The sequence below is a fragment of the Ambystoma mexicanum genome, chromosome 5p, assembly GCF_040938575.1.
Source record: "Ambystoma mexicanum isolate Mex_15411 chromosome 5p, UKY_AmexF1_1, whole genome shotgun sequence".
NCBI lineage: Eukaryota > Metazoa > Chordata > Amphibia > Caudata > Ambystomatidae > Ambystoma > Ambystoma mexicanum.
The window spans coordinates 815808251-815834838 of NC_090930.1; the positions used below are offsets into that span (position 1 = coordinate 815808251).

At 43.9% G+C, this 26588-nt stretch overlaps 1 protein-coding gene across 1 annotated transcript in view; it reads left to right on the forward strand.

The window, feature by feature from the left end:
* Positions 1 to 26588, forward strand: part of BMPER (BMP binding endothelial regulator) — a 501081-nt gene that overhangs the window by 113931 nt on the left and 360562 nt on the right. The window contains exon 3 of the mRNA XM_069613241.1: positions 20508 to 20607. Within this exon, the coding sequence (XP_069469342.1) occupies positions 20508 to 20607 (100 nt within the window). The remainder of the gene's footprint in view (positions 1 to 20507; positions 20608 to 26588) is intronic.

Consider the following 26588-nt stretch of genomic DNA (forward strand, 5'->3'; position numbering starts at 1 on the left):
AATTCCAATCCTGTGTAATCATTGATGGCCACAAGCTTCTGCAAGCTATGTACCTTCCAAACAAAACTGCTTTTCCTCTATGCCAAATCCACAGGCACTTAACCTGCTTTCTTAAAGACTAGGCTTATCCTAAATCTGTTGGTCACATCTAAAATAAGGGTAGGCATTGAGTCAACACTGAACTCTGAAGCCCATAATGTATGTCCTATAACTTCATTAATGAACACTGGTGCTGCCTCCCCGATAGCCACCATAAGGCGGACTTGCAGTAGATCAACCATGAACTCCCACTGTAGTTTGAACGACATCCTCTATTTTGACATGCCAAAACGTCAAGTACCTCACCAGCTAGAGTTGCAACAAAGAAACACACTGAGAATCTCTTGCCCCAACACAACATTCTGGAGCACAGAACATTGTTTTATATCTAAACAGAACAATTAAACACCAAGCCTCTGGATGGTCTGCACGCTTGTCTTGCAGGGATTCTGCATACATTGGAAAGGAAAACTTTTGTTTCAAATAGGTCTGTTATTTCCAAAGCCAGTGGCAAACACATTGTCTCCGTGAGGGGGCAATAGCCTTAACTTACATAAAATGATGTGGGTAATTCTGTTACTGAAATGGAGGTCTGCCTATCAGACCTGCTTTAATAAAATACAACATAATAGTGCACACATGTGCCTTTGCTGACACCGACTCGAGACACCCTCACCACGAGCCCTGCAGTGATGCAGGGCAGTTTCAATGGTCACATGTGCATTACTGACTGCTGCTGGAACACAAAGTTCCTGCGGTTAGAAATTTGTTTTAAATCTTTCTGAACCTCTGTTTACAAACTTAATAATTGTATGCCTTAGTCACTCTGGTGCCAGTCACATCATTAAATCCAAGTCATGCCTACTGTGGCATGAGGACTACTAAAAGCACACAACTATTGGGCCACAGAAATTTGACATTACACTGCTGGCAGCTATGTGAGCAGGGCCCAGATATGGTAGTACTGATTTTATTGGTGTCTGGCCTAACTTTGTCCACAGCTGCCACGTGGAACAATTGCTTAGATACAGTGACACTCCGAGGGAGATCTCCTGGGAACCAGGCGTTCAAAGGCAGAACTGACACACAACAAAGCCACACTCACACAACAGTGTTGACCATTGGAGTCCCTTTGAAGTCAGAAGGCCTGGAAAGGCGGAGGAGTCTGAGTAGCCCGAAAGGGAGGCAGGCTGAGAGGAGGGTGCTACTAATTTGGTGTTATTAGGTTGATTACTATTTACTGTCCAGCCAATTTCATGTAGGAAAGGCACCTTGATTGTGATGTCTAAAGGCAAAGGGCACCTTTTACAACAGCCTGACTTTGACCCCTTACTGCAGGCTTGCTTTGGACTAATCCCCTGTGACATTTTGCTTTTATAAGGAGAGGAAATCCTCACATTTTTATTCATCTTTGGACCTTCAAGAAAAGAAGACGGATTTACCTTTGGAACTCTGGTGAGAGTGAAGCCCATTCCAAAGTCCCCCATCAGAAAGTGGCCAAGGCACAGGTGAATTCTATTCCCTAACCATCCCCAGGGAACAGTGGGGGTGACTGCTGCTGGACAAAGGTCTCAATGTGGGCTGCACTGGATCCAGGCTCCTGTTCACTGGAAGTGAAGGATCCCCTATAGGTGTCATCCATGCTCCCTGAAGTGGGAGTGAAGGACTCGCCATGTCCTGCAGCCCCTTGATTGGGACTCCCAGCAACCCAGGAGTGCAGAAGCAGCTGCAATGCTGTTTTGCCACCCACAGACATCTTTGAGTCCCCACAGGACCTGTGGTGCTGTTTTTGCCACTCTAAGCAAACTTCAAGCTGTTTGCTGAATCTTGAGACATTAAAATGCCAGCGCGACCCAGTGCCACAGACCATCTGAAGCAACCCACCCAAAGGCTCGACCTCAGTGGGAATATCTGATTCGAGCACCGATTTGACCTGTTGGGAGCCATTCAACTCACCATTGTGATCGCAGACTGACCATGCAGAAGCTATCGTTATGCTGCCAAAAAGACCTCTGATTGAACCATTGGAAGACACAGTCCTGCTAACCCGAATACCGACTTGGCACTTTGGGATCCTGCACCATCAAACCTTCTCTGTCACTGTCACTGTGATTGCATCGACTCAAAACCTCGACCACACTTAACGTGCCAAGAGGTCGGCTTCACACTGATGAGCCCCTAAAAACAAGAATAAAGGTACTGTGAAGAGGCCTTGTTCCCTCTGATACACATTTAGGACTATAGTGACTTCTAAGCTCCCATTCTCTGACTTTCTTTTATCAAGAACTTAACTTTGGACATTGACATTGTTTGTCTGTCTGATTGCTTGAAAACCCCTGCTCATCTACCCAGAGTGCTTTTTATTGGTGCACTACAGCAATATCTACCCTTGAATAGTGGTAACTGTGCCCAGAGCATGCTATCCAGTCATTCCCTGGTCACAGTGAAACTCACTGAACAGCCAGCTGGACATAGCATGTGTCCATTCTATAGAAAACTATGCCCGATGTATGGTTGTTGACCATGCTGCGGACACAGGACAAATACTGGAAATTGTAAGCCAAAACCTATGGAGGGCTGCAGGTACCCACCACTGCCCTATGCAAAAACTGTGCAAGGAAATCACCAATCACTTCAAAAATATAGTGTAAGCAGTGCAACAGACAACCAATGTAGCATTGAAGAATGGGGCCAACAGCAGAATCCCTGTCAACGACAAGCAAACCACAGCACGCCTGATCAGCATATTTAAAACAATCACAAGACTTCAAAAAGCTGATAAAGGAAAACATCAAATCTGTCTTCTCTGCAGACCCTCATCCCTTGAATATGTACAAAATTATCCTTTACAAGAAACCCCTGCAAGATCTTAAAAAAAAGAAAACATTCGAAACAAGAATAGTACCAAAAGCCTTCATGACAGCGTATGGCAAACCACTACTAAAAACACATCAGGATACCAGGAGACCCTGCCAATTACCCTTCAATCTCAAATATAATAAACCCAGCTAAACAGTTAAAAAGCTACATATAAAGTCAAGCACACAGACTCGAATGACCTACTAGATAGCAAACAAGTAGGTTTCAGACCAAAAACAGACACATACAATTCATTGATTTCCTTTTCTGTGTCTGAAAACACCACCACCACCCTCATACTCCTTGACATCTCAGCAACCTTTGACACCATCTTGGTGCAGTAGACTGGAAGAAACAGATCTTCAGAATGTTGCTGTACAATGGGTGAGATCAGAGCACAGATCTTCTGGCTTCCACTGTTTAACTCAAACCCATGTAAAATCACTTGCAGGGTTCCTCAAGGATCAAGACTTTCCTCACCCCTCTACAACACTTACATGCCCCGACTAATGTTGATTAAAAAAAAGCATACACACCCGCCTTTTGCAACTATGAGGACGACACTCAAGACATTTTGAAATTGACAGATGAAGAAAACAGTAGTGCCAGCCTCGGAAACTGACGTGCGCAAGTGAGCACTTGGATGAGGCCCGACATCCTGAACATCAGCCCTGACAAAACTGAAATAATGATCGTTTTGCCAAATCCCATGCTTGAGTCATCAACTCCATGGCCACAGGAAATGGGCAACAGCCCTTGAACACCTAAAGTGATTGAAGAATATCGAGACACGAATGGACGCTGTCCTCATGCTGCAAACACAAGTCAATGCAATAGTAAAAAAATGCCGCTACCCACCATCAGACAGATTATGCTCTATGTCATCTTTACACATGGACTGCTGGCCATCATCTTCCTAGTTCTCTTGCAGAATTGATCACGCCAACACCATCTAACTGGGAATTGCAAAATGTATCACAAGAAAGCTACATGGCATGCACAACACAACGAGTAGACAACTGTTTAGACTCAAAATGAGGGAGGACACAAGTCCAGCTCCAAAAGCTTTATACTGGCTAGCGGTGAACCATGGTATCAATTTCAGAGCACGGAAATGTTAAGGAGATGAATTCATCAAATTAAAAATCTCACCATGGCAACCAACCCGAGAATTAAGATGAAGCAACAATTTACAAATGGAAAGCGGGTGACTTTGAAGCACACTGCCTAGAGAAGGGTGCACTGTACAGGAGTACCTTAAATACGGGATAACATGTAAGCTATGACTAAATAAAGGAAACAAAACCAGTGGACTTATAACAAACCTTGACGGAATGCCTCCTGAAAATCACTATGTGGCACATAGAAAACTCCTCCTGACCAGAACCCAAAGAACGACCACCACGTCTCCGCAGACTCAACACTGACAACGCCTGTAGGAACGGGAACTAAATGGCCATTTTCTTATGCAATCGCCTGGTCTATAGTGAAATATAGAGATTTGATGGCATGCATGAGCACCCTAAATTAGGCCTGATAAGGTCAGGAGAGTAGCTTCCTGGGGGATGTATAGGGTGGTCCACCCATTCAGTGTTTACTCAATTGTCGGCTTTAGAGAATCCAGTCGGGTCTGAAGATGCGATTTGGGACCAGAGATGCCACATGCCTGCATCCCAAGTACATTTTAATTCCTGGGAGCTGTGATTTACCCAGCCATTGCCAATTAATTGCTGCCCTGCAGAAAGCAATCATTTGGGCAAGCTCCTCTTTGGTGACCCTTTAAAATGCAAAGTTCCAACTTCTGGAATAGTGGGTTTGTTGACTGTGATGGGCCTTATGTATCATATGCATTTTAAAGCCAACTTCCTCTCGGTAGCTCACAGTATTTGATTGGTTAATTTATGAAAGAATACTTTTAAATATGGACAAAGCTGTATACTTGTTTTGACAAGAAAAAAAATACTTTTTGAAAAGCTGCACTTTTTATCCAGATCAAGCAAAATATGGAGCCTGCCTGTTGCACACAAAGTAGGCTAGAATGCTGTCTCGAATTGTCCCAAAGTCACATGTGAATAGGACATCAATCCTCCCTACTTTTCTTGCATTCTGTCAACTGTAGCTCTTCATTTATAATTTAAAAGAAAAACTATGAGAACTAGTATGCAGACACACAGCAGAGGGTGCACCAGTCACATGCAGCGCTAAGGTTAGAGATCTGCAGTCGATCGCTAGGCACCCCATACATAGAAAAATATATCACTAAATCAAGCTTCTCAACACAAAATCAATTTAACTGTTGTATGCAGACACTGACAACTCAATTTGTGTTTTTTTTTGCATGCTGGTACCTATACCTCTGGACTTATAGTGGAAACATGACACTTTAAGATACAACCATTCAAAACAACAAACGAAGCATGGACATGGCATGGGGAAATATATATCTGTGCTTCAAAACCACCATATGGAGTGAGAAGTGGGGCTAAGCCAGCCAGGTCTAGATGGAGGGATCCTGCGTGTCTTGGGGCCACTAAGCAACAGTAAAGCACTGTTGGAATACAGTCTGGAGATCTTATACCTCACAACCGACTAAGGGCCCGATTCATGGAATATTGGCCCGCTTCAAAGTGAATCTGCACTGCTGAAAAGTGACTTTGCACTGCCGACACAAACCCTGATTCATGGAAACGTGCAAAGTGTACTTTTGACGTGCAAAGTCCAGGCAAAGTCATTTTGTTCTACAAAAACGACTATGCATTGACTTTGCCCGGACTTTGCACTGCAAAAACGACTATGCATTGACTTTGCCTGGACTTTGCACTGCAAAAATACACTTTGCACGATCCCATGAATCAGGGTTTGTGTCGGCAGTGCAAAGTCACTTTTCAGCAGTGCAAATTCACTTAGAACCGGGCAAATGTCCATGAATCGGCACTAAGACTCCTAGCCAGATGAATACATTATTTATGAGCAGCCATTGGGGAGCATGGTGGAGTTGCATGTCAGTGTGGACTAAGTCCAGAGTGGGTGATATCGGGGAAACACAGATGAGTTGCGGGTATGATATAGATCAGGTTATCCCAATGTGCTATGTTCGATACTCCACCAATCATGGCCGCCAGGACTACTTCACCCTGTAAATCTGCTACTTGCAGATAAGCATTTGTTTTGGGAAAGTTAAACTTCATTATTGAGTAAGGGAGAAAATTGTATAAATTAAAAAAAAAAAAAAGACGTTTAAACAAAAAGAGCAAAACCAGCAGAAAAGCTCATATCTTCCACTGGACAATGCAGTAATTCTGGAGCTACATGTTTTTCAGAAATTTGTGTAAAAGAAGAAATTAAGTTAGAGGACAAAAGAGGACATTAGTTGGTCAACATTACTGGCCTTTAAGATGTTCTTACCCAGAATGTACTTTTCATGTATACTGCTACCATTCTCTGGTAAACAATGCACATGCTACCACCTTGCCACATTGCTAGTGGGCATTGCAGTACATTCACTGCTAAAGTATGTGGCCTGTTTTAGCCTGGCTCCCATATGCCTCCCATATTCCCCTGCCAATAGATGGCTGTCTGTGGGAAGTAGACCTTTCACAGGAGTACGGTGGCAGCACGTGTGCACATTATAAACAGGACCAGAGTTTTTATTCTCTCTGCATGTCACCAACATGTGCTTTGATTACTTGACATGATAGTTGTTTTATTGGTCTCAGAAGCATAAAACATGTCCTCCTACCAATAATTATATCTCTGAAATTACACACATACACACAAACACACGTCTCTGTAGCAGGGCCTCAACCCACTGAGCTATGTTGCCAACATAGACGTGCATGTTAAGGTATGCTGTTCTAGTGTCTGAGGCAAAACAAAAGAGGTGATGGCCTGAAGGTTTAGAATTGATCTTAACCTCTGGCAGAGTGTGTGAGCACAGCACACTAATGACATGTAAATAATAGCTAGATGTATGAGTCTTGCACTGAGTTTATCAACTTCTCAAATTGTTGTACATGGTAAATCGAGCTAGCGCGCTGATTTTCATACACGAGCACCTGTTCCCCTTCCTTGCACTGTGCTGTGGAGACCAACAGGTGTATTGTGAATGAAGCATCTGCGGGATTGCCTTGTAATCATTTTGCAGACACACATTCTTTGCTGTGCCATTTTCAACTTTTTAGAGCAAATCATAATTTTTTAGTGTCAGGTTGATTTTCCCTGTAGTTTGGTGCTTTGCAAATCAGATTTTTTTGAACAGATAGTACTAGTGTAGCTTTCGAAACACAACGATGCAGAAAGCATAGAAAGTTGATGTGAAACGAAAGATGCCGTGGGATGAGATGTGATGGTCATCGCTAGCATGGCCATATTTCCCGCCGAAAAAACTGCCATTATAGCTTACCGCTATTGCCATTCTTGCCAGCAGTGAATTCACCTGATTACGGCTGCTGGTAGCATGGCGTTAGTCTCCTTTCCTCAGGTCTCAAGGGACTCCATTGGGGATTTGTAGGAATCACTCCAGGTGGTAGTACCACTTGCAGTAATTTCCCCTGTTTTTGGAGGTAAATTGGAGAAAATAACTCCAGCCAGCTGCTGTCCTCAACTTTACCTTCAAACTCGTTGCATGGTAGTGTAGTAAAAGCGCTCAGAATTCCATTAGCACTACGTTTTGACTACATCAACATGCACACAATGACCCCCCCTGGTCTGCTGCCAGAATGACATCCTATAGAACCTGGCAAACTGGTTTAAAATCCCAGCTTCTCCACATGACCCAAGTTTGTGATCCTGTGCTTGTCACTTTGCATAAAGTGCCTAAACTTCCTTATCTGTCTCGAAGTGATTTGTGTAGAAGCATACTACACAGATACTCACTAATGCAGGGCTTAGCAGACTGCGGCGTTGCGCTATATAGAAGAATATGTACCATTACAGAGTGCGTTCTCTACAGGCTGAAGCTTCTCCTCTGTCTCTCATAAGACACACCTTTTTTAAACCATGGCCCTCTTCTCATGGTTTAAGTGAAAGAAAGAGATACGGCAATGCTAGTCATGTGGGCCTAGGATGGTGGGGCGGTGTTTTGAGAGCGCAAATGCAGATTTTAGTGTAGGGGACATGAAAGGATGCGATTAGGAATGGCCAACATCCTGCAAATATAAAGATCCGAAAAACACAACAGTCGCAGCGATACATCATATACCTAATGGTTTTATTTAAAGTACCTAATAAAGTCCACGTTGCCAACTCGCCACACTCTCCTTTGTTGGGGACACTGCATAGCTCGTTGGGCAAAACTCATAACCCCCTCAATCGCCCAATATTATTGACTAAACTACGCCCCTAGATACGTCATTACTGCTTTTATGGCTCAGCAGCAAATGCACTGGCCATACCACCTGCCAAAGAAAGCAGCCTATTGTTTTTGTTATTTGGCATTTACATAGCACTCTATATATCATTGGTATGATCTCAAAGCACTTGTGGGTGGAACACCCTTGGGGACCTTAGGCAAGGTCAGTTGAGAGAGTAGGGTAGTGTAGGGTACTTGGGTGCACTCAATATGTGAGCAGCTGATGTAATTGCCTGATGGTAGCTCCATCCTAACATTAGGTGCAGTGGTACTGAGTGATCAGTTGAATGCGTGTAGTCTGGTGGTTGGTCTCCGAGACTGGATTCTGGCGGCATTAGGCCTCTGTAGGACGGTTATGTATGCAGCTGGGCGGATATTTTTCATGTGGTATAGCTGCGTTCTAGCAGGATGTTGAGGTGTTCATGGGGTATATATAGTACGTATAGGAGCAGCTAAGCCGAAATCGATAGAGTGGTATAGCTGGGCTCTATTGTGTGTTGGTGTAAAGTAGAGTGTGAGCATGGTGAGCATCAGGAAATCTCTAGGTTTTCTTATAGAGTAGTTCACTTCTGTTCTGAAGTTCCTTTGTTTATTTATTTGTATATTCATAAGTGATTTTTCAGTTGTCGCATGACGACAATGGCTGCTTCAATGCACCAGTGAAAGGTTTTGTGACTCTTTGCATAGCCCCTACCTGAAAAACGAGCCCCACCCCCACACTCCGTTTCTGTAATGTCATTATTGCCTGTGTCTGATGAAGGCTGAGATGTTTTCACTTTATAATCCAAGAGCAGACAGGCGTTCCAACATCACCGGGCCGGCTTTTGGCATCAGACAGGCTGCTCTTGTAACATAGACGCTTTTGCGCCATTCCTCCCATTATCGCATGAGGGGGAGAAAGTGAGAGAATGCTTTAATTTTAAGAGCTCATCGGAAAGAACGCCTTCTGAAAGTTATATTGGCTTCACTTGCTTAAATTCCACTCATAAAATAGCTGTAAAAAACTGGAGCGTTTTGTCTGCTGGGGAGGGTGGGGTTACAGGAGAGACGTAAATCCGCATTTATTTGGTCTTGTCTTACCGTCTTAATTTACATAGCAGAGGTCCAGAGAGGGAGACCTTCATTTTGAATCACCAGACAGCAACAGTTTAAGCAAGGATCAGTCCTGCTTTCTGCCCCTGGAGGCGTCCCTCAATGAGAAATAGCCGCTCAAGTGAGGTGTTGCTACGAGGTGGCTGGGGAGGCGATAGCCCCGGGTCTTTTGTGTGTAGCCCCGCATAGAAGCTTGGGGGATACAACCAAAAGGCTAGCTAGCTCTGAGTCCCGACAGTTCCGACATTAGCGTAGTCCCAGATCTTTGTCTGTCCTCGCAACACCACTGCATGCATGGGGGGAGGGAGGGACTGGCTGATGCATCGCACGGGCAAATATATTAGCGTCACCGCAATGACGTAGCTCTGTGTGGGTGGTGTAAGCACACTCCAGCGAAGCATGGACATCATGTTGGCTTCTGCCGGCTCCAGTGTCTGCCAAAACATCCTCAGTCACCCTGATGTGCTCTTGCTGGTACTAGGAGCCAGGATCCTTGGTCCAACGTATAATCATTTTTGTCTGCTTGCTTTAGATTCAAGAGTGGGCTGATTGATTCCATTTCTGCCCAATTTCCAGGCTTACACAGCAGGGGTATGCCATGTTTGGCTCTACAGATGCTTTGGACTACAACTCCTATCAACCCTAGTCATCTCAGTCAATGGTGAGGATTATGGGAGTTGTGCAAAACACCTGGAAAGCTGCAGGTTGCAGACCCCTGATAGAGGCAGCATGCACACTTGCTGAAGGAAAGTCTTGTTCGTATGCCTCGTACCACCGTCTCACATCCAAAACATGGGCAAAGGGGACCATGTACAAATGCAGTAGGATACCTCATACATCCCGGGCTTGCTTCTGACAACGTTGCACGCCGCAAGTTTGAAACTCATTGGGGCAACTGCGTCCTTCCTCCTTCCAAGGCCGATACATTGTGTACCAATAAATGAGGTAATAATAAAAGCTAATGTGATGTTTAGAAGCAGAGGAGTCTGACATGAGGCACTATATAGAACTCTATTGTTATCATTGCGGATGAAGGGAGTGTCACCAGCAGCATCTTGGTCGATTGGAAAAGGTTATCTATAAAAGTGAGAAATAGGGCACCAAGCACAACTCCTTCCAGTTGAAAGAAGAATGTGTCCAGAACAATCTCCTATCATTTTGTTGGTTTGTGTGGAGGGGCATATGGTATCTTGCTTGGGTGCAGGAATGTCGAACAAGGTTTGTGTGTGTGGGTGTGTGAGTTGTGTCCATTTGTTTATGATTGTGGGTCTGTGTGTTGGTAGGTGTGTCTGTGTGTTGCGTGTGGTTGTGTGAGGGGAAGGAGGTGAGTGTTCTGCGTAGTCTTCACATTCATTTTTGGCCTGGGATATCACACTGCAAAGGCTCTCTCATAGCAGTTACTCGTAAAAATGACCTTTGTGTGCTACGTCACATTTCCACTTTGTCTGTGTGAGTGCATGGCGTCTGCAGTCTATGAGAAGGTGACACAGGGTTGTTCTGCCTTTGCCACCCACGAGCATCATTATTCGCAATGCGTGTCAACCGCAAGACACAGGAAAGTCCCAAACAGAGGGAAACGTGTCTGGAATTGTCAAGCATCCCAGACAAGTGTGTCCCTTTGCCCTAGAAGCTCAATTTAAAGGGCCACTGGCAGGTATTATGTATGACATGCGTTGCTTGGAATTATTGAAGGGAACATTTTGTTAGGAATATCTCCTGCTTGGACACGAGGAGTGTTTGATGTGTCATTTTTCATGGTGAATGTTTTTAAAGCTCACGGTACATCGTTTTTTTTTCTCTTTTCATTTTACTCAACATATGAGTGTTGTATTTAAACCAATGATACTCTGCAATCCCAATTGACTCGATAAATTGGAGAAAGGTAAGCGACCACATGGAACAGTCGTGCAGCTTTGTATCGCCACAGTGATAGACCCCATTTCAAAGATCTCAGATTCTGAACTACCATTGAGTTAACACTTAAGGTTAAAAGCAGGGAGAAGGGGAGACACATTGTCGAAATTAGGCAGCTGTCTGCTGACACTTATAGGTACACAGATTCCAACCCGAACGCGGCACCTTTCCCCGACTCTTATTGAAGAAAGGAACCGCGGCTTTCAATCTTGGAGAGATGTTTAAGGCGGAGCTCCAGGAAGAAGGATGTCATTCACTGTGTCTGAGTTTTAGATGGTGGTGCCGTGGGGGTCTCTCATTAACCAATCATAATCATGTATGTGGTTACCATCGGGTAAATGCCATCAGTGGCACTTAATGGAGTAATCCTGTTCTTAAAGATGGAACTCACCAAGAAGTAGACTTATTTTTTCAGTTTAAGAGCAACCAGAAATCTGTTTTTGCCTTTTACTTGGTGTGTTCTTCACAGTATCAACTGCATTGTAAAGGTTTTATAGACAAGGCCTTCTCCCATTATGTTTCCTGGCGGCATCCTTTTCTGCCGATCTTTATGAAATAACTACTGGCAGGTGTAATAGTTTCATTTTCATTCGACAATTGTCAGTTTCCTTGTTAGCTGAATTCTGGAGTGTCCTTCGTTGATTATTTTCTGAGCTAGCGCTCAGATACCCTCTGGGTGAATGGGCTCTACGCCTTCATGAAAATAAATATATAAATAAAAATATGTATTAGGCAATCTTCTTCTGTTGAGATATGCCGTCATTGCTTTGGGCTATGAGCTTAAGGCGTACCCTTTTTTTTAAAGATGGTTAACTGGAGTTTTCACTATGGAATCAGGACACAACCTCATGGCACCGCTCACAAAACAAGAATAGAAGCAAAGTGGAGCAGGTCTAATGTGTGCCAGGGACTCGCCGTTTAACATTTATTTTGTACATGTCTTTAATATATTTCTATATCTTTTGTTTATACAATGCTGTAGTCATACAAATTACCGATACGCATATGGTCAAGCATGGAATGATTTCAACCCTTTAGAAAAGAAATATGTACAAGTAGCAAATACATCTATATCGTTCTAAAATATAAAAGCACTTCGGGCCTCATTTACAAAAATATTTTTACATAGGAAAGTCCCATTGAAAACATTATTGTAAATCAGTCCCTTAATGTATTATGCAAACCCTTCTATTTGTGTTTGGGGCATACAGAATAATCCCTTCCCGAGGCAACCATAGATTGAGATGGCTAAACTATCACAACTCGTTGCTTCCTTGCAAATCTCGGTTGCGTCCTTCCAATATGATGCCGGCTTTTGCTATTGCTGCGTTAACAACTTAGAACATCTTGACTATGCCGATGATAATGTGCTGTTAACCAGAAATTATGCAGATCATTGCTGGTAAACCACGTAATAAGGCAGATGTCAACACTGACTTCCATGTGCTAGTCACACCTGCCTAACAAAAACGATACAAGAACGAACGGGAGCTTCTAGTCTTAAGGCCTCATTACGACCCTGGCGGTAAGGGGTTAGCGCCAGCGTTAGCTGCGCCGACCCCTTACCGCCAATTACGAGTTCCCTTTCCGCCATGGCGGTTTTTACACCTGCTTTTAGCGGGTGTAAAAAACCATGGCGGTAAGGGAACTTGGTGTTAATTACGCCACCGTAATTTACGGTGGCGTAATTAACGCCTTCCCCACTCCCATTATGCCCTATGGGGCAAAAATGGGAATGGGGAAGGGTAAATGGGGATTGGGGATTTACCGCCCCGCCAAGGTCGGAATGGGGCGGTAAATCCCCTTACCGCCATGGCGTTAACGTAGTTAGCACCATGGCGGTAAAGTCACGGCCCTGGCGGTAACTTACCGCCAGGGTCGTAATGAGGCCCTTAGAGTGGTAGTGTTGGGGACGGATCGTGTAAAGGCCCATGCAGGGTCAACTCCATTTTCCAAAGGATCATAACCTACAGATGGTTCGATTGAAAACAGCTGCTTCCGTAAATCAGGCCCACAGACTGTGATTCCTGCTTGCCTGTGCAGCAATGTCTTCTTTGGGAGCTCGTTTAAGGGATGTGTGTGATGCCACCAAGAAAGAGGACCACTTCAGAAGTCACCTTCCAGGCTCTAGTTAAGCCTAAAAACCCTTCCACACAAACTGAAGACAGCTTTGATACCACATGGCAGATCATCGTGGTTACTGGCTGGTGGTGAGAATACCTTTTGGGGGACATGACAGATGACAGTCAATGTTTTTTTTTTTAATTTGTTTATTGGTAAGTGTATATTACCGTAATACAAAAATCAAGGTAATGATCATATCATCAAACAAACCGTAATCAATAACAAGAAAACAAGGCATGAAATAGCAATTTCCGGGTAGAGATTGGCATACTTCTATAACCCGTATATTAAGGCGCAGTGGGGTGGACCTGTCATCACATCAAGAACCAATCATATTGGGCCTATGATACAATTTCAAGCCAGGCCTCAAGTAAGTTCCCATACCAGTATGTGGTGACAGTCAATGCTTATGTGTTCAGGATAATCTGAGGCAGTGCTTTCTATTCTTTGGTCATATTATGTCACAAGTAACCTGCGGTGGAAATGGAAAAAAATGTGGTGGGGGATCCCTCAAGGTCCGGGTGGGGGTGGAGTTTGGGGGGCGGTGCCTGAGGAGGCAGGGTTGGGGGGTGGAGCTGGCAGTTCACCTCCGATCAAAGGAAATGTCCAAAATAATAGTTTAAAACATTGCAATTTCTTTATATATAAATTCCACGTTATACCATTTCCATGGCACTGGTGATGAGTTACTGCACTGTGCGGATGATAGTTTTGACCAGTGTTGCTGAGTAAATATTATTTAAAATACACAATGTTCATCCCATTTTATTAAAAAACCTACCCATTGGGTACTATTCAAACAGGCTGATTTCTGTTCGCTAGAAGCAACGTTTTATTTTGCTTGAACCGCATCCGCTCAGCTCCTGCAGCTCCCCTCTGAGAGCAGTTGGGTGGCTGCATCGTGTGTCATTGTTCCAATGTTAATAGGACTATTTATTCATCCAATGTTTGTCGATACAAGCATCCGACAAACCTTGCATAAATAAATAAATAATCTGGGTCCATGGATCCGACAAACATCACATAAATAAATAAATAAACCGGGTTGTGGCTGAGGACTGTAACTTCACTGGTGACCCCTCACACGGGGTCACCAGAGGAAGTTACAGTTTGCTTGTCCTGCAGCTGTGACCTGGATCAAAGTCCTGTAGGGGGGGCGGATCAACTCAGCAACTCATTGCCGCCATGAGGCGTTTTTTCTTTTCTTTTTTTCAATGTATTTTTTTCGTGTAACCCAGTGCAGAGCATTGGTTTGGGTTTTGTGGTGGCTGACTCTGGCTGGATCCCGAGATCTGGCTACACATCTGGTGCCGGATTTCGGATCCGTTGAGAGCCGTCCCAATGACCAGCACTGCAAGCAACAACAAAACATATGTCTCCGGAAATAAACACTGTTGAATAAATGAGCTATCAATTCAAGAATGATGCTCTCATTTGACACTCGTTTTCATTAGAATATCTCTGGTTTAGAATAAATGTGAACATTGCGCAGTAGCTCCCGCATTGTGTTCAACTCAGTCTCAGCTGCAATAACTTCAACTCTCTCATAAAGAAAGTGGCCACCATTACGGGTTATTTTGTCCTTCCATTTAACAAGGGTATTGCACAGCGGGCTCAGTGTTCATACATTGTGTCGATAGTTTGTACTAATGGCGGGAAATTGAATGAAAACGCTTCAGTGGAAGGGAAGTTAAAGTTGCTTGTTAGTAATACAAAGCCCAAGAATCGTGCCAGTTAAGGTAGCTACCAACCTTAAATCCAGGCCTCCGCTGCGAATCACATGTTGCCTTTTAAAATATCCCTAATATCAATCAAGTTCGCCTCCTGATGTACATTGTGTTATGTGGGCTAGATTGTTGCAATATGTTGCTGGGCCGGATTCTTTTCTGCTGAATGAAGTGCTGTGGACATTGGCAACGCAACGTGGGATAAAACAAGTATGTAGAGACGTCATGGTGATGACACATCCGTTACTTTATTGATGTCATGTGTGATGTTATGTGTGATGTCATCAGTGATACAATGTGTCAAGTTTCATTAGATATCATCAAAGAGGACACCTGCTGCACAGTGGCGGCAAGGACGCTAGGGCTGCACTCCTAGGGTTATTGGAGAATTTCTGGGCTCTTGCTGCATCAAACGATAGCCTAAACCACATCGCAACTGAACTTATTTGTATCGAGTTTCTGGGGTTTTGGAAGGATTTGTGACTTTCTAAAATTGGAACTTTGTAATGGATTCTTCTGTCGCCCCATTTGATAACCTCTGTGCGGCAGCGATCTGGTGGCTCAGGTCACTTGGACTACTGGTGGTTTTTGTTCTTCATTTTTTGTGGTGGATATATCGGGTCATAGGTTCTGCCTTTTTGTGGATCCAAGATGGAGGCCAAAACAAATGTGTTTAAAAAAAAAAATCAAAATAACTTTTGTACTTGCAAAACAATTTTGTAAGGCCTTGTTTCAGCTGCCTTCACACTGGAGCCATGTAAGGAGCATTCGTGCTACGGGCATTTCCTTGTCTGTTTGGTTCACTTGGAATCTTTGATCTGCCATCATAGACTGTTGGATCAGGTATAGACACCACATCATAGGATCAATAATGGTGGACCAAAACGAAGCCCTCTGACCAGCCTTCTTCAACTCTGTGCCTAGGATCCACCCACCCCAAGAGACAAGATATACATACATCTCTCTGCCAGGATGTTGGGGATTGGGGGGCTGGGCACTTTTAACCAGTGGTCCAAGTGGGTGGGAGCAGTTGGGAGCGGTGCTTCTCTAACTTTTTAAATTTAAGTATTACTCTTCCTATACTGCAGTTTACAAAGAAACCGATCCAGAATGGTTTTCTTTGAAAATAAAAGTATATGAGGAATTTGAAAGTTGCACTTCATTGCACAACACTGAACGTGCCCGTAAACAGCAGGAACATCTGTGTAGGGGTTTGTATGGTGCCTGGAAGGGGGTGTGACGATGGGGTTTGCGGGGAGCCAGGACAGGCCAGCAGGGAACATAGTTCCACTACTTCTTTTCACACACTTTTTTAAAGTAACTGATTAATGGATCTACACTAAACCTTCAAAGGACCCTCACATTGTAAATGCACCCTCTTATACGCAAGTTCATGCAGTCGAGATCTTCGATCAAATAGCCTGAAACTACTGAAATTGCCCAGATGTAAACTAACACTGGTGGAAAAAGGGGCCTTTTTTGTGTTAGCCCCGAGAGCATGCAACAGGCTACCGCCGGATCATAGGGAAATAAAATCTACTGAAATCTTCAAAAATAAGTTTAAAAGGTTATTATTTTGATAGTGCCCATACTCATCCAGTTTAAGCTGCTCGCCTGATTTGTTCTGCATATATGCCCTCTTTTACTTCCTGTTGCTGGCCACTTTGTCTGTGATGAGCCCGTATGCCTCCGGGCCAATTGGAGCACTATACAAATATATTAAAGTAAAGTAAAAGTGTGACAGATGGCCGAAATACCGGCACAGTGGGAACATGAATGGGAAACAGAGGCTTCTCCATAGAATCCCATCCCATAAAAGTATGCACACTTCTGCTTAGTTAACGAAACATCACTTTAGGGATGTATATTGAAGAGTTGTGGTCTGGGGAAAGGATGATAAGGAATTGAATTGTATCAATTTCCATGCGAAAGCAATGTTGCATTAAAAGCGGTGCTGCAAATGTCGGGTCTTTAGGAAGCTTTCAATTATATTCAAGAGCCAGATTACAGAAACCTCTCCCAGGTGCAAGTGCAATTGTGCAAGGTAGTAGCACTAGGACAAAGATGTGCACACCGTATTCTTTCAAAGCATTTTTGCACCAGGGACAGGTTTTTCTTAGTCCTTATACAAAGGGAAAATGTTGCACTTGTGCAAAAAGGCATTGAAAGCACAGGTTTGTTGGACTAGGGAAATGCTCTTCCTGGTGTTAATAGCTTGCGAACTTGCATCAGTGCAAAGTTTATATCATGATGCCCTAGAAGACCACCATAAAATGAGACAGCTCAATTTTGGAATCACTTTTATTGTTTTTCTTGCACCCTTGAAACTCGTGAAATGCACTGAATGTCTGCTAACTTCATAACAAGTAAACTCCCCAAATTCTGCCCATCGTTTTGAGACCCCCATGCAGTTTCACCAGCTTGTGTCTCTGGCACTCTGAAGCAATCCCCAGCTGGTATGCAATATCATATAAAGGAACTAAAAGATGCATTAATGAAATGTAGTCACACACCAACTCAAATACAAACACACTAATTCATTCCACCAAAGGAAATCCTTGTAAATCCAATCCTGTACTCTCTTGTAAATCGCCAGGCAGTTTAGAGGGATCTGGGTTGTCTGCCTGGCCGCTGTGCAACTACACAGGCCTGCATTTTGACCGTTCATTAGAAACGGGGGCCTGAAAAATGTTCATCCCCCGTCTCCAATGTTAAGGATCTAGGGGACACCTCCGCAAACCCGAACCCCTAAAATACTGAACATGGGGAGCGGGGGACACCGCCGTAGCCCCCACTCCTCAGGTTCGGTATTTTGGGCTTTAGAGTGCATGAACCTGCACCACGAGTCTGGGTTTAAAAAAATCTATATGTTTGCCCCCTCCACACACGCGATAATCATCCTGAAAAAACAATTGGCTCACTAATCTCAAAAAATGTTCTTGTCCCCGGTGAAATCCATAGGATGCAGTGAATCTCCAAGAGATTTTCAGAATCCAGGGGAGTCCCCATTAGATCTTTGTCTTATGCGGGGGCCACCCTCTGGAACTGCCTAGCTGCCACTTTGAACCTTGAGGAGAACCATCTACGGTTCCGGAAGCTCCTCAAAACCGTCCTCTTCGCCTCTGCCTTCGCCCCTCTTCTCCCCTGCTGATCTGCTTTCTCTCTCAGCAATGCTTCTCCTGGCCACCTTCTGCCCTTTGACCACAGGTACCTGCTCACCCTGCCACCTCCCTGAACTGCCTCCTGGCCATCCCTCGCACTAGGGCCTGTATCTTTACCCATACAGGCCCACCCACTCTTTTTCTGCACTTATCAGATACCCCCTTCTGGCTAACCTTGCACTTGGCCACTCACAGGCTACACTTCCACTGCTTTGGATCACCGTATTTATTTATTTATTTATTTACCTATTATTTATCTTGTCCTCTCTTTTGCTCTGAACTTTCCAATTTCTTCCCCCTCCCATGCACTTCCCCCTTTTCCATTCCCCATGCACTTGCACGTTCTCAATGTCACTGGGCCTAGTAAGATCTTTGTTTTTGTTTTCTCCCCTGTTCCCGTCCTTTTTCCTGGTCGCGCTCTGAAACACCTGTGTACGAGCGCAATATAAATAAATGATCATATCATCTCATCATTACAGATGCCTATCATCTGTTTCTACCGTGCCCTGCTCGCTCCTAACCAATCACACTGGGCCGATTCTTCCACCCTGCAGACCACACTTCCCTGACAGCAGACTAGATTCCCATCATCATGACTCATCCGACCTTCTGCCCTATTCAGTGGAAATTAAACCTTTATTTACCCTGTGGTCCATGTGCTCTAATGTCCCTTCTGGTCTTAGTTATGTTATGTGATATTGTATTTGTCTAGCGCCTTATGTACCATTGGTATGATCTCAAAGCGATGTGAGATGGACGCCCCTCTGGATGATCCTCTTTGTTAAATCGGCTCAACCTGTAAAGGCGCCTCTGACCCACTGACGCACAGCAACGCCCGCTAAGCAGTCTGATGCCACCAGACTCATCCTGATGACGGCTGGCCTTAATACTAGCAGTACGTTTAACCCCGCTGCTTGCTAGCTCCTCCATTAAGCCTCAGATGGCGATAAATCCTCTGCCTTCTAACTTTCTGTTTTTGTCTCCTTTAGTTCCCACACTCTTGATTTGTTACCTCGACGAGCAATGCGAGTTGCACATTTGTGATTCATCATTTCTCTTATTTATTTGGTACTGAAGCGAAGCCAGAGATTTATATGTGTTGGAACGGAACACCGTAACAAACTTTAAAACCTTGGAACCGATACCGATGCTGTAATAGGCCATAGTGGCCCCGGTCATCCTGAAAGAGGGTTCATCTGAGCTCATACATTCCTGGCGGATAGCTCCCATCATAATTACCCTCACTACAAACTTTGCACTTCGACAGAGAACAGGTGGAGTTTTTAAACAACCCATGTGCATAAAATAAGAGAAAATGGAGTGACGTTATCATAACTATTCAGTCATCTGACACATTCAGGTTAATTAAATGTAGACGTTCATGCCACTTGCCTGTCTGTTAGTGCAGGCTGATGGGACACACCAAGGATAACATAGTTATGTTGTGGTTCTAGAAAGAAAATGGAAACCAGGCCTATGAGGTCTTTCTCACTCCGGAAATATTGAATATACATTTTGGACCAAACTGTGCTTTAATGATGTTGCACTGCACTGAAAATGCACACGTTGGATGTTTGTTGGTGTGTATGCAGGTGTCAAGACATTTTTTGTTGGGATTAAGCCCCAGGACCCCATGTTACACAGAAACCAGTCACAGGTTTCAGTTGCTTGCTACTGGGGCCTGAGATTAAGGATCCAAACATGGAGGGTTTTTGCAGCACCTCAAAGCCTTTATCTGCAGTGCGTTTATTTAATTGTTTTCTAGTGCATCAATACTTCACGGTAAAACCAGCTTCAGTGCAGAAGCCTGCTTGGTTCCCAACGTAGCAGGACCCTGACATGTTGAGGTGACAGCAAGTCAAATCTTCTGACTGTGGTATCTGTGGTTCATAGGACAGAGTATGGTGAAGCCCCACAAGGTGCATGGCTGAGGGGGTCGAGCCTGGAGCCATGGGAACCACTGCAGCGTGTTTCTGATGGCACCAGGTTGGGTGGTAAAGACATTTGCTTTTTAGAGGCAGATAGACTTGCTGCATTATACTCACACACATGTAGATTACGTGGTCTAGTTTTAATAAAGAGTATCACGTTTTCCAATCAATTGAAACCATGGAATGATGCAAGTATTGGTGTTCGGATGTTTCTGCTTAAATAGTCCAGGGAGAGGTGGAAGCCCTTCCTGCTGCTCAAAAAACTGTCAACAGATAATACAATTGCCTCCTTTTTCTTGGATCTTTCTAGAAGGAGGAAGTGACGTGCAAACGAGAGAGTTGCCCTGTGATCTCCAAGGACTGTGCCCTGGTGGTGAAGCAGAGGGGAGCCTGCTGTGAACGCTGTAAAGGTATGATATGAATATGCTTTTGAATGTTGTATTTGCTTCGACACTGTTCTGTCCTAAGTTGTTCTCCTCCACACCTGTTATAGTAAAGCAATAGTCATGCCTGGACTCAGGTACTATTCAGAAGCAACAACGAAATGTGTGTGTCACAGTGCTACCAAGAGTAAAAATGGGAAGATGGGTTTTGAGATATGCTATATTAGTACCCGACGAGTGACAATCAGATTGTTTCAAACAATCTTATTGGCCCTTGACTGGCCCCCATGGAAATGGGGGCCGGTTCTCCCGTTCCCTGGTGGCCATTTTTTTTGTTTACTTTTGTATTCCTTTTTCAATGGCCGCCAGGAAAAGGGAGAAGGGGCTACATATAGTGCCTTCTCTCTGTTCGGTGGTGGCCATTTGTTTTCTTTTTTTCTTTTTTCAGTTGAGAAACGCTGACGGCATCTTGCAACTGCAATAGAGTCTATTAGTACCTGGTCTTACGGGACAGACGACTAATAGCAATAAAGACTTTACAGCGGGGCATTACCATTTCCGGTAATACCCCAGTGCCTGCGTTAAGGCACCTGCTTTGCTTGCACCTGTATCTATGGGCCCCAGGGCATTATCTGAAGCGGTAATGCTCCCCCTGCTTGGGGCGTATTGTTTAATTACTACACTGACATTATAGGGCTGGAAGATATGGACCAAAAGTCATATCTTGATAGTTTGGGGCTGAATGGAGATATACAATATACATCTCGATATTGTTTATGTAGGTTAAATGCTCAGTTGTAAGCCAACTACATGCAAGATGCCAACAATACTATTACTGAATAGTAAATGCAAAGCACAACTCTAACATTGTCAGTTAACCTCATCCTAAAATTGCAATTGTTTCAAAAGGACATAATCTCAACAATAATGGCAATACTAACAAAAAAGGCAAGTAGAATACGCATCCCCTATATGTACTGAAGTAGGCATTAAGTGACACTTTGTCATTGATTTGTCATCATCTTAATTTAATGGATAACATATATATATATTCAATGAAAAAACTTTGTTAAGGAGACATTATGGTTAAGTTGCATGGATAAAAACCTATGAAATTCACTGAAAAAACTTTGTTAAAGGAACGTTATGGTTAAGTTGGACTAATAAAAACCTATGAAATTCAATGAAAAACCTTTGTGAAAGGTTCGTTATTGTTACAAGTAAAACCGAAAAACACTAGAAATTCGCCAGTTATGGTAAGCTAAGCTACCATAACTCGAGCCACTACTGTGAACTGCAAAGACTAACACCCAGGACATCAAAGATGACATCACAAATTTCATTGATGACATCACTGATGACATCACATGTGAAATAAATGTTGATGAAAAGTCCCTACAAGGAGTTGTGTTTATATTGTTGGTAGCAAGATGTCAGGGGTGATCGGGCAACCAATCATGAACTACTTCATCTATGTAAGAATGTGCTCATCTAAAATCATCTAAAATCATTGTATTGGAGTGTTGTTGTTAAGTGTAGATCCGTCAAATGGCACCTCATTTATAAGCCTTTACATTATTTTGACACCCACCCCTCTAATTTTGCTCCCTCTTGGCAGAATCCCACCAAACTTTGCAAACATATTTGGGATCAGGTCAGGAATATAATTGCAGAAAGGTCATACACATGTATGTCAAACTTGGTGATCAATGGGATTCTCTGCTCCCTAGTACTTGACACAAGAGTATGGTACAGCTATAGACACTGAATGTAACCTGCTGCCTCCAACCAACCCTGGGATTTTCTCTTCCCTAACATTGTCTCTTCATTAGTCGAACAAATATGGCGTATTCCGTTACAGCCACGGAATGATGATCTTTTGGATTTTCTCCTTCCTAGTCACTGATATTTTTACAACAAATACCATTTTTATCAATGTAAATGTACGGTTGTCATTATGACTCTCTAATCCCTTGTAGGTTTCCCAAAAACATTGCAAAGTTAATTTCAGTCACTGAATAGTAATTGCCTGCCTGCATCGGCCAACCCTTGTCTCCCAGGGATCTAACTTGTCCCCCTGCTTCTTCAATATCTACGTGGGCCCCCTGTCTCACAGGATCTCTACCTTACCTCTAACTTTCAGTGCTCCCTTTTAGGTTACCCTCAGGCTCCTACTCGCTCATCCCTGACTGTCTATCTGCAATTCAGTATGTGCTGCTAACGATCTCTGCCTGAACGCCAGTAAGGCAGAGATTGTCCTCATTGGGACCCCTGCTCCCACTTTCCCACTTTCACACTGGCCGGCCTCTCTTAGTCTTGTACCCTCATCTACCAATGAGCCAAAAAATCTTGGAGCCATCTTCGACTCCACTCTCTCCTTCTCTTCGCACATCTCAGACATCTCCAAAAAGTTCCACTACCAACTGCACCTCCTCAAAATTTTCTACCTTTTCTCACATTCCCCCAAAGGCTCCCTACCTCGAGAGCCCTGGTTCTCTCTAGGATGGACTATTGCAACAGCTTCTTTCTCAGCCTTCCTACTTCCACTCTCCCTCCTCTACAACTCATCCAGAACAGAACTGCAAGACTTATCCTTGGCCTCAAGCCGAGGGACCCAGCTCTCTAGCACTGAAATCCCTCCACTGGCTCCCCGTGACTGCAAGGATCAAGTTCAAGTCCCTCTGCATAGCCCACAAGTCTTTCTGGGTCCGGGACCTGCACTATCTACAATGCTCCCTTCCGAAATACTCTCCCTCTAGAGTCCTCCGTGCCTCCCTCTGGAACAGCCTCCCTACCTCTCTCTGTCTTGAGCCGTAGCACAAGTTCCAGAAACTCCTCAAGATCTTCCTCTTCTCTTGCTCCTTCTCTCTTCCTCTTCCTCTACCCTGCAAACCTCCTTTCTTTTTCCCCATCCCCCTTCTCCTCCCTAACTCTGCTCAGTTTTTGATGACTGGTTGCCTGGTTCATCTCCAGAGCCTAACAGGTCCCAGCCCCCTTGGCCACTGCAGTCTTTGCACTTGCCTGCGGGCCACTCCACTATGTCTCAGCACTACTGCACTTACTGTTTACGTGCCATGGCAAGGCAACCTCTCTGCACTTAACCCAGGGCTCTTGTTTCTCTGCAAGAACAGAGTACCAATTGGGCCTCATTCGAGTATGGAGGTAATCATGGCGCTATTAGCACCATGACTACCTCCAATACCGGTACCGAGTCCGCCCTCGTTCAATGGGGACTTACCGGTCTATTCCGACCTTTGCGGGACCGGTGAGTCCCATTGAAAAAGCCATTCCCCATTCCCATTTGAGCCCCCATAGGGCTGAATGGGAAAGGGGAAGGCGCTAATAACGGTACCGCAAATTGCGGTACTGTTATTAGCTCTAAAGTCCCTTAACGGGTCCCGTCCTTAATGCCTGGTAAAACCAGGCGATAAGGAAGGGACCCGTTAAGGGAACTCGGAATAGGGCGCAAAGGGATTACCGGCACCGGTCTCCTTACCGGTGCCCGGTATCCCTTTGCGCACAACTCGTAATGAGGCAGATAGTCTTTTTTTTCAGTTGTGAGACGCCGTTGCGAGGAATTGTGCAATGCACAAAAGGGCATGAGATGGGCAAAGGACTGATTTAGAAGGATTTAAAAAAGACACTAAAAACATACAAGGGCAGTGGTTTGACTCAAAGGCAGGAGAGTTGAGAACCTTTGACCACTGTTTACAGGCTCGTTGTCTTGATGCTGTCTTAGTGTCGGCTTTGCCACATTAGATAGCCCAAAGGACACTTGGAAGCTTAACTGAATGACATCATCTGAAATGTACTCGAGCGACCTATATCATGGTGTGGGGGAGTGTGACCGAGAAATGTCGTGCGATACTAAAAAATAGGAAATCTTTCTCGCTTCCTCACATTGGGGACCACCTCCTGAAATGTCATTATAAGCGAAATGACAACTGGTGGGTTAGCAGTATTTAGCCATGCTGAGTATGTTAGACCTTGTTCAGTGGAAGTTTACAACTCACACAGTTTCTCAAGACACCTCTTCAATAGCAATGTCCTAAAAGTCATAAAGGTTATTTGCCAGAAAACTCATCAATACATATTGGGAAAAACATGCAGCTTTACATTATTTTTTATCAGAGAAAACAGTCGTATCTATCATGAGTCCAAACAGGTTACAGTATCGGCTGCACTTCATAGAACATGACCTCAGCGTGCAAAAGGAAGGGCCAATGCCTTTGTTTTCCCAATCGTCATATGTAATATGTTATCCGAGAAGGATGTATAAAATAACAAAGGTCCGTTGAAATAGTTTTGTCTGGACAGAGAAAGCATGATGAATTAATTGCTCATTTCCACTTGTCAGTTTTCCACTTCTTTGCAAAGCAGAAACCTGATGCACGTTTGTGTCCAGAAGGAATGTGCAAACACAGAGAAGCCCATTACCCGTGCTGTGGCCGTCAGGGTTCTGCAGGAAATGGCTTTAATCCTGCGCGTGGTGAGGCATGCAGCACTCAGATTGTGGGTCTGAGAGGCAAAGATAATTTGCAAATGCTGAAGCCATCATTATCCTTACCACGCTCTGAGGCACCTTAGCTGGCTGTGGTTAAACTGTTCAACTTTTCTTCTTCCTTCTTCTTGTAATAAGTATTTTTAAAAATATTCACTTCATAGCTACTAAATGAACAAAACATAAAACAACTATAACTTCCGTTCGTGCTATTTCATGGTTTTACAGTTTGTTACAAAGGATTCAATAATTAGCTGAGACATACCTGACTTGTCAATATGAAAAGCGACCAATCAACTGAGGTCTCCTAGTGTCTGGTGTGAGTACAGTCTTGTACCTGCAATGCATTCTGGTACCCCCACTGTGCCTCTTGTTTCTTCTTCTTTTAAATTCACTGTTCCCCTTCTTTGCATTTGTTTGTGCCATATACTAATAATAACAATAATAATGATAATTATTATTATTAATCTTATTATTACATACCGGTAGTCTTGAACCGATGCAATCCCATATCACTATTTCTGTAGCACTCACAGTGCCTGATGGACCCTTCAAAGTGATTGCCCAACAAAAGATCAAATGGGTTGAAATGGAACACAGTAACACACAGTAACACAGAAGAGGACATCCGCCAATGTGAAGAGGATGTTACTCCAGTGGGGTCTGATTGTTGAGCTACAAAGATTACATACATGCAAATAGAACCAGAAAAACACTTCAATACACACTGCCATGCCGCTTTCTATCTGGAGGCCATATCTCACTCTAGCTCCCACAAGAAAAAACATTGCAGCAGTATATATGATTCAATGAACGACAATACATTATTGACAAATAATATATCTAATACATATACAACCATCCCATCATCAAAATGCAAATACACAGATCAATATGCTCAGTATAACGTCATTCACACAGTTAAACATTACAACCACATAATAAATGCACTCTGCAGTACAATGTTGTAGAGGAGAAACAACATAGGGGAAGAGTCATGTTGCATGTTTCATAGACCTTTTTGCCTCTTAACGGACATCTCTTTGCCCTCATCATAGCTGGGTACAAACATTAAAGTCTACCTATGTTTCAACGCTCATTAGGTCATAGAACCGCTTCCTCATTTTCATCAGGAGCACCTCTTTCACTTGGTATCCCAGCTTCAAATGGTGCGACTCTAAACGGGATTCATACTTTTTCCTCACTGTCCATAGGGATATCTTACCAGTGAGAGCAGGAATACTCATACCACTCAATCACCTTATGTGCCCGCTCACCCAATGATTCACCAAAACCGAGGGTGAGAAGGTGAGAAGAAACACTGGTGTTCACTCCCCCGCCGTGGACCGCACTATGCCTGGTTAGTATGTGGCAGACATATGTAAAGGATTAGTAGCAAAGGGATTCCATGTGCCAGTGCAGCACATTTTAGTAACAAGCACTTGTATGAAAGGTCCAGAATTGGCCTCATCTCTATAAAAATGAACTAATAAAGACCCTAGCCATG